The 16772-nt window shown below is 43.5% G+C and overlaps 1 protein-coding gene across 1 annotated transcript in view; it reads left to right on the plus strand.

Annotated features, from left to right (window-relative positions):
- The window catches only part of LIMK2 (LIM domain kinase 2), a 72440-nt gene that overhangs the window by 5132 nt on the left and 50536 nt on the right, over positions 1–16772 (plus strand). The window contains exon 2 of the mRNA XM_008056192.2: positions 7331–7430. Within this exon, the coding sequence (XP_008054383.2) occupies positions 7331–7430 (100 nt within the window). The remainder of the gene's footprint in view (positions 1–7330; positions 7431–16772) is intronic.

Here is a 16772-nt window from a genome sequence, read left to right on the forward strand (position 1 = left end):
TCTCGAACCTGCGGGTTCAGGCAATCCACTCACCTCAGCCTCCCAAAGGCGCGGGATTATAGGCTGAGCCACTGAGCCACATGGAATCTTTATATTAGTTCACACCTGCATGGTGCTCAGGACACTGCCTGGCACATAGTAAGGACTTAAAGTCGTTTTTTTTTCTCCCATCATTGACAACCAGGTAGAGAACTACTGTGTGAGAATATATGAATTGGTTAACCAGTTCCTGTGTTAAAGAGCTTCTTTGCAGACCTTTCCCCAGATAAGAAAGTGCCTACTCATTCATAGCTAAGTAAACTAGGGTTGCAAGTGAGAGCCTGGATAACTTGAAAGCCACAGGAGCCATCTGTCTCATTTGTCTCTCTACAGTGTATCCTATTACTGTTTTGAGCTTGCCCTGCCCCCAGCACCTAGTTTGTCCATCTCTGCCATGTTATATCTTTACATATCTTTGTCCCTCACACCTCATCAGTACTCACAAAGGATCCCAGTTGTTTCTAGCCTAGTCTGTGCCTTGCATGTGGGGACGTAGAAGTAGTTTGCTGAATTTAGTTTGAAAACTTTCTCTTCAGATTTTAGTGTATTCAGCTAAGCCTTTTTCCCCAGCCAACCTCCTAGATACACATGCAAGAAGGAAGAGTAGTTACAAATTGGTCCAATTAAGTGCCAGGCACCACAGGTATTTTCACATCTATTACATTATTTCTTTTAATTCACCTGGTAATCCTGTAAAGTAGATGGTATTCTCTTTTTAAAGATTAGAAGACAAACTCAGAGAGATTAAATAATTTGCTCAAGGACACAGGCAAAACAGTGACAGAGCTAGCTTTCAAACCCAGGTCTTAACTCCAGTTATTTTGTTTGCCTCACAAATTTTTCCTAGTAAACTAATAGGAAGAAGAGAGCAACAGCAAGAGTGAAACTTCTGAGATGCCTGTGTCTGCTTTAATTGAAAAATGAGAGGCCCCTAGTTTGATGTTACAGTCTCTCAAAGCCAGAAGAAATCATTTGATGCCTCCTTTTTTGAAAGAAGAATCAAAGGTTCAGAGTTCAGAAGTGCCTTTAAAAATCATCTAATCTTTTTCCCTGAGACACTCCCTTTGGTAATATTTGGTAAGCTAGTGAGGAAGAATACTCTTTGGAATACAGGGTAGAGTATCTAAATGAACTGTAATCATTAGTTAGTCTTGCTGGTAGCAACTTAATTAAAATGAGATATTTTTCTTCTGGCTGTGCCCCACCACCTGCTGTCCTGCCCTTCTGCTTTCTGCTTTGTCCTGGAACAAGTAGGATTTATGCACCTGACTGGCCAGTTTCTAGGGGACCCAGTGGTTACCATACTTGTTTTATGCTACACTGAATTGGCTGAGTTTTGTTCCTAGTTCTCATGGTCTGGTGGAACTTGAGAAGCTTCAAGGATTTTTTTTCAAATGAAAAGATAGTATCTATACATGTTGGTTCAAGCTAGGCATTAAGGTCTCATGAGCTCTCAGTGCCTGGGAATTTCTCACTACTTTGAAACCTGAAAAGGACTGGTTTACAGAAACCTAGCTCTTAGACACAGTTTAAGGTGAGTGTTGTGGGAAATACACTGGCTCTGAGCTGGGGTACCAAGCTGAGCCCTTTTGCTGAATAGCTGTGTGTTCTGTAGCAAGTCTCAACTTGTCGGAGGCTTTGTAGGGTAATACAAAGACTACACATGACTGGCATGTGTACATGCCAAGTCTCCAAACATGGGTTTGAGTCCCTGCTGGACCTGCTTTCACTAGCTTTGTATTGGTTAGGCAACTCCATTTTCCTTTTCCAAGCCCATTTTTCTTTTAGAAAAATTAAATGGATTAGATTAGATTAGATGATTTTAAAGGCTCTTCCAGCCTTAACAATCCTGTCATCCTAGTGCCTGCCCCGCTAGATTCACAGAGATTTGTTTGAGGTTACATTGCTAATTATGAAGGTGAGAGAGAGAAGCGTATATAAAGTGAGTACATTTTATACCAAGATTCAAAAGATTCTGAAGATGAGAACCTTTGTGATGGGCCAGTTGTTGCAATTTTCACCTTGTTTGCGTTGCACATTTACACTTCTTAAAAGCAACAAATTCCAATAATAATGGAAAGCACAAGTTTTTTGTTTGACACCTTAATAAGGACCCCATTTAAGACTGCTGTGAACATTTACTTAATCAAGCTCCCTTTCTGCACTCCAGCAATCAGTCACTGTTGATAAGTCTACAAATATGAGAGTAAGCACTGCAGAGGGAGAGGATGAACAGCCTGGTACAGAAAAATATTTTCCTAAGGAAGAACTTCCCAGGCAGACTGAACTTTGGTTTGGTCTTGCATTGGGCTTTACAGAAATCCCCAAGATTTGCATTACAGTATCATGTTTCTCTTACATTTCCTAGAATAAAGATTGTAAGAGAATCAGATCATTGAATTTCAAGATTGTAATGGAGCTAAAGAGGTCAAGAGTGTTCTCTTGAAAAGAATCTGGGCTCAGGAGGGTGAGGGCTCTAGGTGGAGTATCTTTGCTTGGGTACTTTCTGACAGAAAAACAGTGTGAATGGATAGCAGATAAACTGAGGGAAAGTTTATCCACATGAGACGAGCTATAGGCAGTCTGAAAGCCAGAACACTTATTTTAGTGGAAATCATCCCTGCTGACCTTTGGAACTTATCTTTGGAAATTACCTTTATAACTGGCAGTTGGGTCCAACTTTTCATCTGGATTCACCACACAAAGTGTCTGTTCTGCACTAGGTCCTATGCTAGGCTCTGGAGATACGAAGACGATCAAGATGTATTTCTTGCCTCTTGGTGCTGAGGATGGCGTGGGGGAAGCAGAGTGGAGAGAGAAGGACTGAAGGAGACAGAAACATGCCCAGTGAACCGTAATTAAATAACAAATGGTATAAACCATGCATAGACAAAGTGAAACAAACACTGCCTGCTTTTAGGGGACCATCAAGAAAATAATTGAAGTTTGATTAAGGGAAAAGATGAGGAAAGTATCCTATACATAGAAAATAGTTTGAGTTGTGAATGTCAGCATGCAAGAACATGAATGTGTGTGGAAGGAATAGAAAATAGATCAAAATATAACTAGAGCATTCCTTTGTAAGAAATGATGAGAGATAAAAGTTCTTTAGGGCCACATTGTGAGGACCATTTGCTCTTTCAATAAATGTTTGGGGCTGGGCATGGTGGCTCATGCCTACAATCCTAGCACTTTGAGAGGCTGAGGCAGGAGAATCACTTGAACCTGGAGGTCAGGCCAGCCTAGGCAGCATAGTGAGATCTTGTCTCTACAAAGAATCAAAAAAATTAACCAGACATGGTGATGTGTACCTATAGTCCCAGCTACTAGGAGGCTGAGGCAGAAAGATCACCTGAGCCCAGGAAGTTGAGGCTGCAATGAGCCATGGTTGATCCCAGCCTGGGTAGCAGAATAAGAGTCTGACTTAAATAAATAAATAAATATTTGAGATTTTAAAAAACTGAAATAAATAAATAAATATTTGAGTTTCTTTTTTTTTTTGAGTCGGAGTCTCACTCTATTGCCCAGGCTGGAGTGCAGTAGCATACTCATGGCCACCCCAGCTTTGACCTGCTGTTCTCTGGCAACCTTTCCACCTCAGCCTTCCAAGTAGCTGGAACTGTAGGTGCGCTACCACGCCCGGCTAATGTTTGATTTATTGTAGAGATGAGGTCCTGCCAAGTTGCCCGGGCTGGTCTCAAACCATTGGACTCAGACAATCCTTTCGCCTCAGCCTCCCAAAGTGCTGGGATTACAGGCTGAGCCACTAAGCCTGGCCACTTCTTATTTTTATAGGCAGCATCTCACTCGCTCTGTCATGCAGGCTGTAGTGCAGTAATGCCATCAAAACTCACTGCAGCCTTGAATTCCTGGACTCAAGCCATTCTCCTACCTCATCCTCTAGAGTAGCAGAGACTACAGACCTGTGCCACCATGCCTGGCTAATTTTTGTATTTTCTGTAGAGTTGAGGTCTCGCCATGTTGCCCAGGCTGGTCTTGAACTCCTGGCCTCCAAAAATTCTGTAGCCTCAACCTCCCAAAGCACTGGGATTATAGGCATGTGCTACTGTGCTCAGCCGTAATAAGTGTTTCTTGAAGAATTGTAACAGGCCAGGGACCAAACATGGTTCCTCTAGACCTCCGGAGGTAACAACAGCCAACTTTAACTGTTTGTGAGGAGTTTTTGTTCCTGCCCAAGGGTCTTTGCACATACCTTCCATCTCCAGTGTTACCATGTTCACTCTCCCTTTTTTGTCCAGTTAATTTATATTCATTCTCTAGAGCTCAGCTTGAAATTACCTCTTCAAGGAATATTCCTTTGCCCTGCCCCATCTTCCTAGTAATGAACTTGATATCTTCATACCACTTGCCCCAATTATAAATAAACAATTATTGTTTAATATTTGCTCTATGCTCAATCTCTCTTATTTGCTGCTCTTTCCCCAACACAGTGTTAGATGCATAGTTGACATGCAGTAAATATTTGCTGAAAGAATGACTTAAGTGGGTCCACTGAATTTTGCAATAAGCAGTCATTGTTGACTTTGGTGAGACAGTTTCAGAGAAATGGTGGAGGTGGAAGCCAGATTGCAGTGGGTTATGTGATAAGTGGGAAGTGAGGAAATGGGGTAGTGACCATATAGACAACTTTTTCGTATGTGTAGCTGTGAAAGGGAACAGTAAGGGTGGTAGCTAGAGGAGAAAGTGGAGTTCAGAGGTTGTTTTTTTTTGGTTTTTTTTTTTTATTGTGGAGATGAGGTCTCGCCAAGTTGCCCAGGCAGGTTTCAAATCCATGGGCTCAGGCAATCCACTCACCTCAGCCTCCCAAATCATGGGATTACAGGCTGAGCCACTGAGCCTAGCTTTTTTTTTTTTAATGGCAGTAACTCAAACTTATTTAAATGATAATGAGAAGGAGCCAATGTGGAGGTTGGGGGTGCAATAAAGATAACTGAAAGTGCTCATCTTCGAAGAAGTGGAATAGGATGGGATCCAGAACAGGATGCCATACTGAATAAGTCCAACCTTTGTTTTGTTAGATATTGGGGGGTCTGCGTGGAGCTGAGATCTCTTGAAGTGTGAGTGAGCCAGCTAAGAGTGCAGTAGATAGGGAAAAGAAGCCAAAGACCTGAACAAGACCTGGATAGGGAAAGATGAGACAGTTGGAAAGTGGAACCAGGTGGATATGAGAGGAGGATGTAGAGGATCTTAATTTTGGGTCCCTCATATTTAACACAGAGCAGATGCTAAATAAGTGTTGATTGAATGACTTTGAGTTTCTTAAGACTGGAGAAAGGGTGTGGTGATAACATATTATCTCTAATATTCTCTTAGTGGAAAGTCCTGATCCTCTTTGAATTTTTGAAACAGTTAGAAGTTATTCAGAGCCAAGAAGTTGAATTGTTGAATAAGTGGGTGGTTAGGTTAGAGAGAATTCTTTTTGGGTTAAAAAGTAAAAACGAGAAACAAAGTGTAGCTCTAAAATAATGAGATCTGCTGGGGGTGGGGCATGGCAGCCCATAAACTGACCCTAAAAGCACTTCCATGTAGAGTTCCAGAATTATTTCCAGAACTTGGGAGACTGATTTGGATGTCTGTGTTCATTTAGAAACCCTCTCATTAATTCATTGTCTTGCCCAGTGTCTGAAATTCATCCTGGGCCTGGTTTGAATGAGTTTCTCAGACTTTCTACCTTGGAGTTTGTGAGAATGATGGTGCATTCTCAGACCACTGCCTCTCAAAAACCAAAAAGGTCCCTCTTAAGATTCTGTGAATTTTAGATCCAGGAAGAATGAGTGATGAGCATATATAATGTGTATGCATATGTCCTATCACTGATGAATTAGAGGAGAGGAACAGGTGGTTTGAGGTGGTGTTTTAAAGGCTTCTACTAGCTTGTCTAGCTCTCCTCTGGGGTACAAAGAGGACAACTGTGTACACTGGCTGCCCCAGAATGGTGCTGAGCCATCTTGAAGTGCTGGGAACTGTGCTTTGTCTATTCATGGCCCCTGTGCCTGTGAAACAGGGTTCGGTGACTGTCACTGTGCCTGTAGCAGTCTGGAGTTACAGAGAAAACAAAGCTGCATACACAGGGCACACAAGGGAGTCTTGTAACAATCTTGTCCTGCTTTCTAGGGCTGAGTCAGGTACCACAGCTTCATCTCTGCTGACCTCTTTATTTCAAGAAGTTGGCATCTGAGCCACACCAGGAGTATTGTGTTTTGTTTGGGGCACCTCTCTTTTGGAAGGACATGAACTGACTCTGCTTTTGTCCATGCTGATCTCTCAACCTGCACAACCCTTTCCCATCTTGCAAGACTCAGCTCAGGAGTCAGCTTCCTCTACAGACTTTTCCATCTCTCCTCATTGGAGTGAACAGGAGTTAACATGGTAGAGTGGAAACATCAGAGACTTTAGAATGAGTCAGGCCTCAGTTTGAATGCTAGATCAGTCCAGAGTTTCCATTCTTCCATCCATTAAATGAGTAATAATACCCGTCTTACAGAATTGCTTTGAAAATTAAATGGAACTGGATCTGTGAAAGCACCTAGCATAGTTCTCGTCATATAGGAGGTACTCATTAAATGTTTGTTCTTTTCCTTTTATGCCAATACTTTTCTTTCTCTGAACTAAAATAGAAATTTGCTTCTACCTCTGAAATAACATCCAGGTAAAAGATCACAAAATGGAAGGGTGTTTCTTTTCCAGTGGGTTTGCTTCTTGAGGAGCAGAGATGATGTTATTTAAAAACCTCCGAAATAGAGCTTTGTATTGAGAGGACCAATGATGTTGGTTGAATGAATGAGCTCCTGGACTAGGTGATGGAAAATCTGAAAAAACAAGGCTTTTGAGGAATAGGAAAAGTCAGTAACATGTTTAACCAGAGAAGAGAAGTTTCTGGGTCCTGGCTGGGGACAGTCATAGGGAGGGCTGACTTTGAAAAAAAAGAGACTGTTCATTTCTTCTACTCAGAGCTATAAGCAAAAGCTGAGAGTTCTAGACTTTTGCAGGTTTTGTTTCAATAGCAAAAAAGGAAAACTCAGGACTATTTTTTAAAAATGGAATGAGCCTACTTTTGAGGCCATGAGTTTCTTGTCCCTGGGAACATGAGCAGAGGTTGGAAAAGTGCTTACCTGAGATCTTGTGGAGGGGAAACTGTACATCTAGCAGAGCAGGGCCTAACCTTTTCAATTTAAGATTCTGTTAACTCAGTCTTATTCTACATGGTAGAGATCCTGTTCCTTTGCCTCCAACTACTTCGGGCATCTAAACCTCTTGGTTTTGTTTGCAGGCGAAGATACCTGGAGGTGTCGGGGTTGTGGGGACCATGTTGCTCCAAGCCAGAGGTTATACAGAACAGTCAACGAAGCCTGGCACAGCTCTTGTTTCCGGTAAGTGGGTCTGTCCTCTTGTCTTTACCAGTGTACTACAGGCCAGGCACTATATCATGTTTTGGAAAATACAGAAACAAACTTCTTACTCAAGAATTTCAATCTCAGTGTGGGAGTCGGAGAGTAGGGAGAAGAATGTGCCTAAGAAGAGCTTATGACCAAACTTCAAGTATGGTCCCCTGAAGCCAGGTTAAATTGGAAGAGCCACAAATGGACCAAGTGCAGTTGGAGGCAGGGTAGGGGGATGGGAGAAGCCTTTTCCAGGGTTTCTCCCAGCACCCTCACCTATGGGTGAGGAAACTGAGGCCCAAAAAGAATGACTCATGGCTGCACTACTGATTATACCAGTGCCTCAAGGGTTGTTTTTAGTGTGGTTGGCAGAGCCTAGGGTGCCTTTCTAGGTTCCTACTTTTTATTTTAGTTAACTTTATCATAATTCACCTATTATTTTTGGAAACAGCTTGGTTTCTTGAATATTATACAGATTTTAAGGTCAGATTTGTGCCTGCTATCTGAGGCTTGGTTTCTTCATTTGGAAAACAGGATGTTAATAATTTATGTCAGCCGGGTTTGGTGGCTCAGCCTGTAATCCCGCGCCTCTGGGAGACTGAGGTGAGTGGATTGCCTGAGCCCGTGGGTTCGAGACCCACTTGGGAAGGCGAGACCTCATCTCTACAATAAATCAAAAAATTAGCCAGGCATGGTAGCGCGCGCGCCTGTAGTTCCAGCTATGTGGAAGGCTGAGGCGGAAGGATCGCCGGAGCCCAGCAGGTTGAGGCTGCGGTGGCTGGGAGCGGCCACTGCACTCCAGTCTGGGCGACAGAGTGAGACTCCAACTCAAAAATAAAAAAAAATTTATGTCATAGATTTGTTGAGATTGGATGAAATAATATGTGCAAAGCACCCAGTACATGGTAGGCACCCTCTGAATGGTTATTCCTTCCCTGAATCAGATTGGAATTCTCAAGCGTGGGAGCTTGTCGTTGTATTCCCTGCAGCATAAAATAATGCCTAGCACATGGTCATTCCATATCAGTGGAATGAGGAACTGTCCACTTCAGATGCTGGATAGACTTGTGTGGCCCCAAGGTCTGAATGATGGGGTTGTGCTCATGTTCTAAGAATGAGATAGACTGTAGATTCCAGTTTCTACACACAGTTCTTGTTGCAAAGCATCCCCTGTGCTGATACCAAGTAATTCAGTTGACCTTTAAGGGCTTGTCTCTCCCCACTGGGAACTACATGGGGGGTAGGACTGGAGATATTTGGCCTCTGTAAGAGTTGGAGAGGAACCAACATTTTCCTGCCCTTTCAGCTCTTAACTCAGAGCTCTCCTCTTCTCTATGGATCTTACTGCCTTGGTTTGTCCTCCCTTAATTCCCAGGGAATTTGGTTCTACCTTTTATGTTCCATTTAGTTTGATAGAAGAAGAGAATGTCAGAACTGTAAGGGACCTTTGGCTAGTCCTTTCATTTTACAACTGAGCTCAGAAGCATCAGACCCCTTAGAGTTTACAGACTGGGTTTTGCCTTGGCATCTAACCCATATGGTCATATTTTGTTCCTGCTGTTTTCCTATTTGTATGAATATTTGCTATCCAAAATAAGCAGGGCAGGGTAGAGCAAGTTAATTTTTGGAATTTCTGGATTCTTCTAGAGCTAAAGAACTTCAGAACTAGAAGAGACCACCTACTTAGTGGCATAACCCCTTCACATTACAGATGAGAGGATTGAAACCACAAGGACTTGCTCAGGGTTGCTCAGCCAAGCTATGGATGACAAAGCTGATATTAGAACTGAAGTCTTGGGTCATTTGTAGGTCTGATCAGATGCTAGCTTGTTAGAGAGCTCTGTGTGTGTGACAGAGAAAGACAGAGAGAGAAAGAAAAACATATATACACAAATATATATACATAAAGAGGGAGTAAGACATGTTAGCATGGTGGATAAGAGTATGGGCTATGAGCCGGGCTCGGTGGCTCAGCCTGTAATCCTGCGCCTTTGGGAGGCTGAGGTGAGAGGATTGCCTGAGCCCACGGGTTCGAGACCCGCCTGGGCAACGAGACCTCATCTCTACAATAAATCAAAAAATCAGCCGGGCGTGGTAGCACGTGCCTGTATTTCCGGCTACTTGGAAGGCTGAGGTGGAAGAATTGCCGGAGCCCAGCAGGTCGAGGCTGCGGTGGCTGGGAGCGGCCACTGCACTCCAGTCTGGGCGACAGAGTGAGAGACTCCAACTCAAAAAAAAAGAAAAAAAAAAGAGAATGGAATGAGACTGTAGTTTTAAATCCTGGCTTTGCAATTTATTAAATGGCCTTAAGTGATTTCCCTCAGCTTCAGGCACCTAATCTGTAAAATGGGGAAAAGACTATTACTTATCCCACATGGCTGTTAGAGAAGATTGAATGTGATAATCTATATAAGTTATTAGCATAGTACCTGACACATAGAAAACCCTTAATAATCAGTAACTGTCACTTTATATTATGTTGTGATTGTCTGTCTATATACACCTACATGTTTATATTTCTTTTATTATATATTCATTGGTCATCTGATGTGGAGCCACAAAGATTAAGGGTAACTTTGAACCCCCTTGTCACAAGTCATCCAAAGATCATTCTTGTGGGAGATAGTAGAGCATCTAGGTTCAGTCTCCTATTGCAACCTCACCTCAAAGATGGAGACTCTCTAATCTAGCTCTATTGAAAGAGCACGTCTCCTGTCTCCTGAGCTTTCCCCTGGTAAGTTCAAACTAGATGACATGGCACCCTCAGGTGGAGCCTGGTAATTTCCCTGGGGAAAGTCGCTGTCTTTTGGATCCAATTTAATTTTTGCCCAAATTGGAGAAAGATCTTCAGGGCTGGGCAGGACTGTATGTGTCTGACCCCAGAGGTAACCTGAGTTATGAGGAGCATGGGGCATCAGCCTGGATAGTCGTTTAAGATCTCACTTCACTTTGCCAGTGATTTTCTGATGAATTTAGAGTTTCTAGGTGCAGGCCTAGAAATTCATTCTTCATGGCCCCTTTCCAGCCTTACTCTTACCTAGCAGGGCTACAGTTACAATAAAGGAAATGACTTTTCTTCTCCCTTTTCCCAACACCTTTGTTTTCCTAGTCACAGGGTGGGGCTGGATATTAAATGGAGAAATTCCTGAGGTCCAGCCCAAACTTCTCCCCTCACCTCCTCCTTACACTACCCCATCCCCCTGTCTGCAGCCACATACATTATCCTGCCACTGTTAGGCTTCCACCAGATTCTCAGGTGCTCGGACAATAGGAAGCCACTTGAAGCTGGAACCTGGAATTGTGCAGTGGAGGCCAGCTGACAAACCTGAAAGTAGCTTCATCTGTAATTGCTAGTGGCCAGTTAGGCACCTGGCCAAGAACCTTCTAATCTGGACACATGGCTGACCAACGCTTCTGCTGCTTCTTTCCAGCCGTCCCAACACAACAGGCCTTTTTTAAAGGCTAGTCAAGTGAAGCAGTAGGAATGAAGAAGGAACAAAGAAATCTGTAACTGGTTGTGATCAATTAGTTGTAAACACCACTGCATTCAGACCAGCCCTTTTTAAACTCTGAGTACCTTAGGTCTTCCCTTTCCTTAAGTAGTGCCATTGATTCTAGATTTGAACCAGTTCTTTCTGAAGCTGTCTGGAACTGGCTCCCTGTCCTTCGGGGAGTCAGGAAAGCAGCCAGAGTGCATGTCACTTGTAGCTGAGGTTAAAGTGTGGAGCTATGAATAGTGACCTGGCTTCTTGGTATGTTGACAAGCCAAAGAACCTTGACAACTTTTCTGATGATTGTCCCCTCACTTTTATCAGAGGTGTTTGACCCAGGAGGAGATAAAAGCTACCCTTGTTAATCTTTATGGCCTCAAACTGGGTCTCTGTTGCTTCACCTGTTCTTAACAACATTATCAGGGGGAAAATCCACGACTCTAAAGGCTCCTGGGAACTCTCAGGGCCTCCTTTCTCAGAATTGCAAATTCAGACTATTGAAACTTTCTTTTTTTAGAAGTGATTGGTAATGCCTACACTCTGGAAAAGAGCTAATACAGATAGAAGACGGGTCACTTAATCAGGTGACAGTTAATTTCTGCAAAATTTGTGACTCCAGGAAGGGCGATGAAGAAATGACACACGTGGCAACCAGAAACTGTGTTGTAATAATGTACTGACTGACAACAGAGTACTTTCTGTGATGCTGAATGCCACATTCATTTTCTCACCCTCACTATTATCTAAACAAGCATGGTAGAGTCATAATTAAAGTGATAGTTACCATTTATTGAGTGCCCCATACCAGACATTGTTCTAAGCTTTTCACATGCGTTATCCTTTTTAATCCTTACAGTGACTCAATAAATGTTGTGCTGGGTCTACCTACTTTAAAAATAGGGAAATGGAGGTTTCTTGCTTAAAGTTACAGAGCTACTAAGTAGCATAGGCATTATATTGAATCCAGGCATTCTGACTCCTTGCCTACAAGAGTCTCTTGGCACTCCCGAATATGGGTATGTCATTTAACCTCACTGAGACTCAGTTTCCTCTTCTATAAATAGTATGGGGATAAAAACCCTCACCTGCCTGACACTAGTGGTGTCAGATAACATTGGAAGGTATTGGTTCAAGGTTTTGTGGACTCTAAAGTGTCAACAAAAGTGCTGTTAACTTTATTCTAGGTCTTGGACTTCTGCTGTGGGAGTCAGTGGAGCAATTCTGCCATCTGCTGTTGTACTGTTATGTTGCTGCAACATTTATTGGCCCAAGCCTTTGACTCTGGTCAGGAGGTGTTTGCTCATCTGTCTAGTTTATCTCTAAGGAAACAGCCGACTGGCCGTAGGTCATTAAGACTGGCTGTTAGAGGGCTGGGACTTGCATGATAGAGGAAGGAAGAACAGACACCTGGGCCTTCCTCTGTCCCCATGAGAGACTCCAGCTTGAACACAGAGTGGGATTTCTAGGATGCAGCAGCAGCATGTGACCTTCAGTGTGCCTCACACCTGTTTTTTTCTTTGAGAGAACTAAAACCCCACAGAAGCCCCACAGCTTCTATAGGGGGCAGAGGTAGAGAAATGAAGAGGGTAGGGCCAAGGATGGACAACTAATACTTCTTAAGCATTGTATTAAGAGTTTCACTTAGATTATCTGATTCAGTTCTCACTATAACCCTGCAACTCCCGTTTTATACAAAAACAAAAGGCCCAGAAAGGTAGAGTAACTTGTCTAGGGTCACACAGCTGACACATTTGCACTCAGGTTTCCCTGGCTCCCAAGAAGGTCCTCCTTCCATTGGGATTCCCAGTAAAGAACAGTAGTTTAGAGATAGAAAACCTGATTTGGGTCTTAGCTGAACCATGCTAGCTGTGTAACTGTGGGCAGGTTTCTTAGCCTCTGTGAGTCTTGGTTTCTTATCTGTTAAATGTAAAAGTAATCCACCTAATGGAGCAGTTGTAAGGATCAGTGAGGCAATAGGTAAGAAAGGATTCTGAAAGCATTAAAATGATTTAATGTGAAGAATTAACAGCAGCATATGGCAGTACTGTCTTTTTTTTTTTTTTTTTTTTGAGATGGTCTTGCTCTGTCACCCAGACTGGGGTGCAGTGGCATAGTCAAAGACCAGGCAATACTCCCACCTCAACCTCCAAAGTAGTTAGGACTACTGGTATATGCCACCATACCTGGCTTTTTTTTTCTTTTTATAGAGATGGGTGTCTCGCTGTGTTGCCCAGACTGGAGTGTGGTATTACAATCATAGCTTACCCTCAACCTTCTGGGGCTCAGGCAATCCTCCCACCTCAACTTTCTGAGTAGCTGAGACTACAAGCACATGCCACCATACCCAGATCCTTCCCTCTCAGCTTTACAAAGTGCTCGGATGATAGGTATGAACCATTATGCCTGGCCAGCATTGTCTACTTTATATGAACTATGTACATACAATTTCAAGCATATATTAAAGTATATTAAAGGCAGTGAGTTAGGTAGTATTGAGGATACAGAGTTGACGTACTGGCCTGGTCTCTTAACTGACTCCCTCAGACAGCTGGAAACAGGCCATAACGTGGAGCATTTCTGACAACGGGCTCCAGTCTGGCTTCCCTTCTGTCTCTCCTATGAAACAACATTCCTTTAATAATGTTCCAGAGGATAGCCTCATCAGTTCGTCCACTGGCCACTCTCTAGTCTTCATCTTGTAAGACCTCCCAAACTGCACTAGAGATAGTAGTAGAAAAGAGTGAATCAAAAGTTTGGAGTCAGGCTGCTTGGGCTTACATGCCAGCTCATTTACCAGCCACCTGACCTTGAGTCAGCTGCTTAACATCTCTTTGCCACAGTTTCCTCATTTATGAAATAGTTCTCATTTCAAAAAGTTGTTATACATGTTGAATTCAACAATATATTCAAAGTCATTAGTACAGAGCCTGACCATGGTTAGGACTTAATATATGTTAGCATTTATTTATTATTAGTTAGCATTTATTTATTTATTATTTATTTATTATTAGTGTCTGTTAGTCTTTTTTTTTTGGAGTTGGAGTCTCACTCTGTCACCCAGACTGGAGTGAAGTGGCCGCTCCCGGCCACCGCAGCCTTGACCTGCTGGGCTCCGGCGATCCTTCCGCCTATTTGATTTATTGTAGAGATGAGGTTTCGCCTGCCCAGGCGGGTCTCAAACCCGCGGGCTCAGGCAATCCACTCACCTCAGCCTCCCAAAGGCACAGGATTACAGGCTGAGCCACCGAGCCCGGCTTTTTTTTTTTTTTTTTAAGTTGAAGTCTCACTGTCACCCAGACTGGAGTGCAGTGGCCACTCCCAGCCACTGCAGCCTCGATCCACTGGGCTGCGGTGATCCTTCCGCCTCAGCCTTACGAGTAGCCAGAATTACAGGCACGCACTACCATGCCCGGCTGATTTTTTAATTTATTATAGAGATGAGGTCTCGCCAAATTGCCCAGGCGGGTCTCGAACCCGTGGGCTCAGGCAATCCACTCACCTCAGCCTCCCAAAATGCGGGATTACAGGTGAGCCACCGAACCCAGCTATGTGTCTGTTACTCTTGAATAACTCTTTTCCCTTGCCTTCCATGACATTCCGCACTCTTCTGGTTTTCCCTCACCTCTCTGGTAATTCCAGTTTGCTTATCCTCCGCTGTCTAACTCTGAGATAGTGCCATTCCTCAAGAGGTGCTGTTTTCTCCCTAGACAGTCTTACACACCCACATGGCTTTCATTGACCTCTACACACTAATGACCCCAAAATCAATGTCTCCAACCTAAACCTTTCCACTGAGCTCTAGACCGATATATTCTACTACAGATGTCTTCCAGGCACCTCAGACTCAGCTGGACTTTCAATCTTCCCTGTCTCCTCTTCAACTGTAACCTATATCTCATTGAGAGGTACCACCATTCACCCACTGCCTAAACCAGAAACCTGGGAGTCCTTAATACCACTTCTCTCTTATCCTCCATATCCAAGTCTATCAGTTTTACCTCTGGATTATATTTTTCATGAGTTCACTTATTTCCATTTCTCCCACCACCACCCTGTTCCAAGCTATCATCATCATCTCTCACCTGGATGCCTACAATAGCCTCTGTCTCCCCAGTCTCCTACAGTCCATTTTCTACAGAGCAATTGGAGGGCATGATTTGAAAAAAAAAAAAATCTGACTATGTCACTGGCTGTTGTCTCTCCTTCCTTATATACTTCCACCTTTCCAGTGGTTCTTAGGTCAAGGCCAAGCTCCTTAACATGGCCTAAAGTGGAGCCCAAATAGTCTCTCCTTTCCCCATGTCTCTACAACATCCTGCTTTCTGTACGTCAATCTCACTGCTCTTTTTCACAGGGCCTGGTTCTGACAAGGGCTTTGTTCATGCTGTTCCCTCTGCCTGGAATGCCCCCTCACGCTCTTTTTTTGCCTAATCAACTCCTGTTCATCATTCAGATCTTTATCTGGATGGCTCAGGGAAATAAAGTAGTGATTCCTCACCCTGAAAAGTAAGGCTGGCCCCTGTTTTGTGTTTATAGACCTTTCCTTTGAATTTTTTGTAGTTTTGTTGTTGTTGTTTGTTTGTTTGTTTTTGAGTTGAAGTCTCACTCTCTTGCCCAGGCTGGAGTACAGTGGCATGCTCACAGCCACCGCAGCCTCAACCTGCTTGGCTCAGATGATCCTTCCAAGCAGATGGAACTACAGGCATGAGTCACCATGCCCAGCTACTTTTTTTGACTTATTGTAGAGATGAGGTCTCGCCAAGTTGCCCAGGCTGGTCTCAAATCTGTGAGCTCAGGCAATCCTCTCATCTCAGCATCCCAAAGTGCTGGGATTATAGGCATGAGCCACTGTGCCCGGCAAAGCTTATAGTTTTAATCTTACGTTTATTCATGTGATCATCTTCTTAATGATATCTTGAGACTTGTAATAGTGCACTTTGGACACAGACCATCAGACTTTTTGCCTCTTATTGTGTCACCACTGAGCAAATTGTTGGCATAGGAAGGATATTTGTTGAATGAATTGCCAGAGGTGGCCAAGAGATATGATGTAAGTGAGGCCTTTCCCTGCCCTTCCCCTTCCCCACATCCTTCCCTTTGCAGCTATCATGGCTGCGGTTACTGTAAATGGCAAGAAGGAATCCATTCCGGACATAGGATTGTTTTGGAAAATTTCTTGCAAGTGTCAAGGTAAGAAGTTAAAGTTTTATCTTTGGCCTGAGAAGGGCCATCCCACAGTGAGAAGAAGACAGGGGTTGACGCAAGAGTCCTCTCCAGAAGTAGGCCTTGGGCTGTACTTCTCTATAGGTACAGGCCATCAGGAACAAACCCCGAGTATCTGCATACCTAGTACCTCTGCAGAGAGAGGTAGTAAAGGAAAAATGAGTACATCTACCCAAGCCCAAACTAATTATGAATTACCCTGAAATCTGAAAATTTCAATTCCAATCATGTTGTTGTTTTTTAAATTAAATTAATTAATTAATTAATTTATTTATTTATTTTTTGAGTTGGAGTCTCACTCCGTCGCCCAGACTGGAGTGCAGTGGCCACTCCCGGCTACCACAGCTGTAACCCGCTGGGCTCCGGCGATCCTTCCGCCTCAGCCTTCCGAGTAGCCAGAATTACAGGTGCACGCTACCACGCCTGGCTAGTTTTTTATGTATTGTAGAGATGAGGTCTCGCTAAGTTGCCTAGGTGGGTCTCGAACCCGTGGGCTCAGGCAATCCACTCACCTCAGCCTCCCAAAGCGTGGGATTACAGGCTGAGCCACTGAGCCCAGCCTTTAATTTTATATTTGAAGGATAGTGTTAGCTAAAGATGCCTAGTAAGTTATAGAGTG

The sequence above is a fragment of the Carlito syrichta genome, unplaced genomic scaffold, assembly GCF_000164805.1.
Source record: "Carlito syrichta isolate Samal-C Ts95f unplaced genomic scaffold, Tarsius_syrichta-2.0.1 Scaffold302276, whole genome shotgun sequence".
In the NCBI taxonomy this organism is placed as follows: domain Eukaryota; kingdom Metazoa; phylum Chordata; class Mammalia; order Primates; family Tarsiidae; genus Carlito; species Carlito syrichta.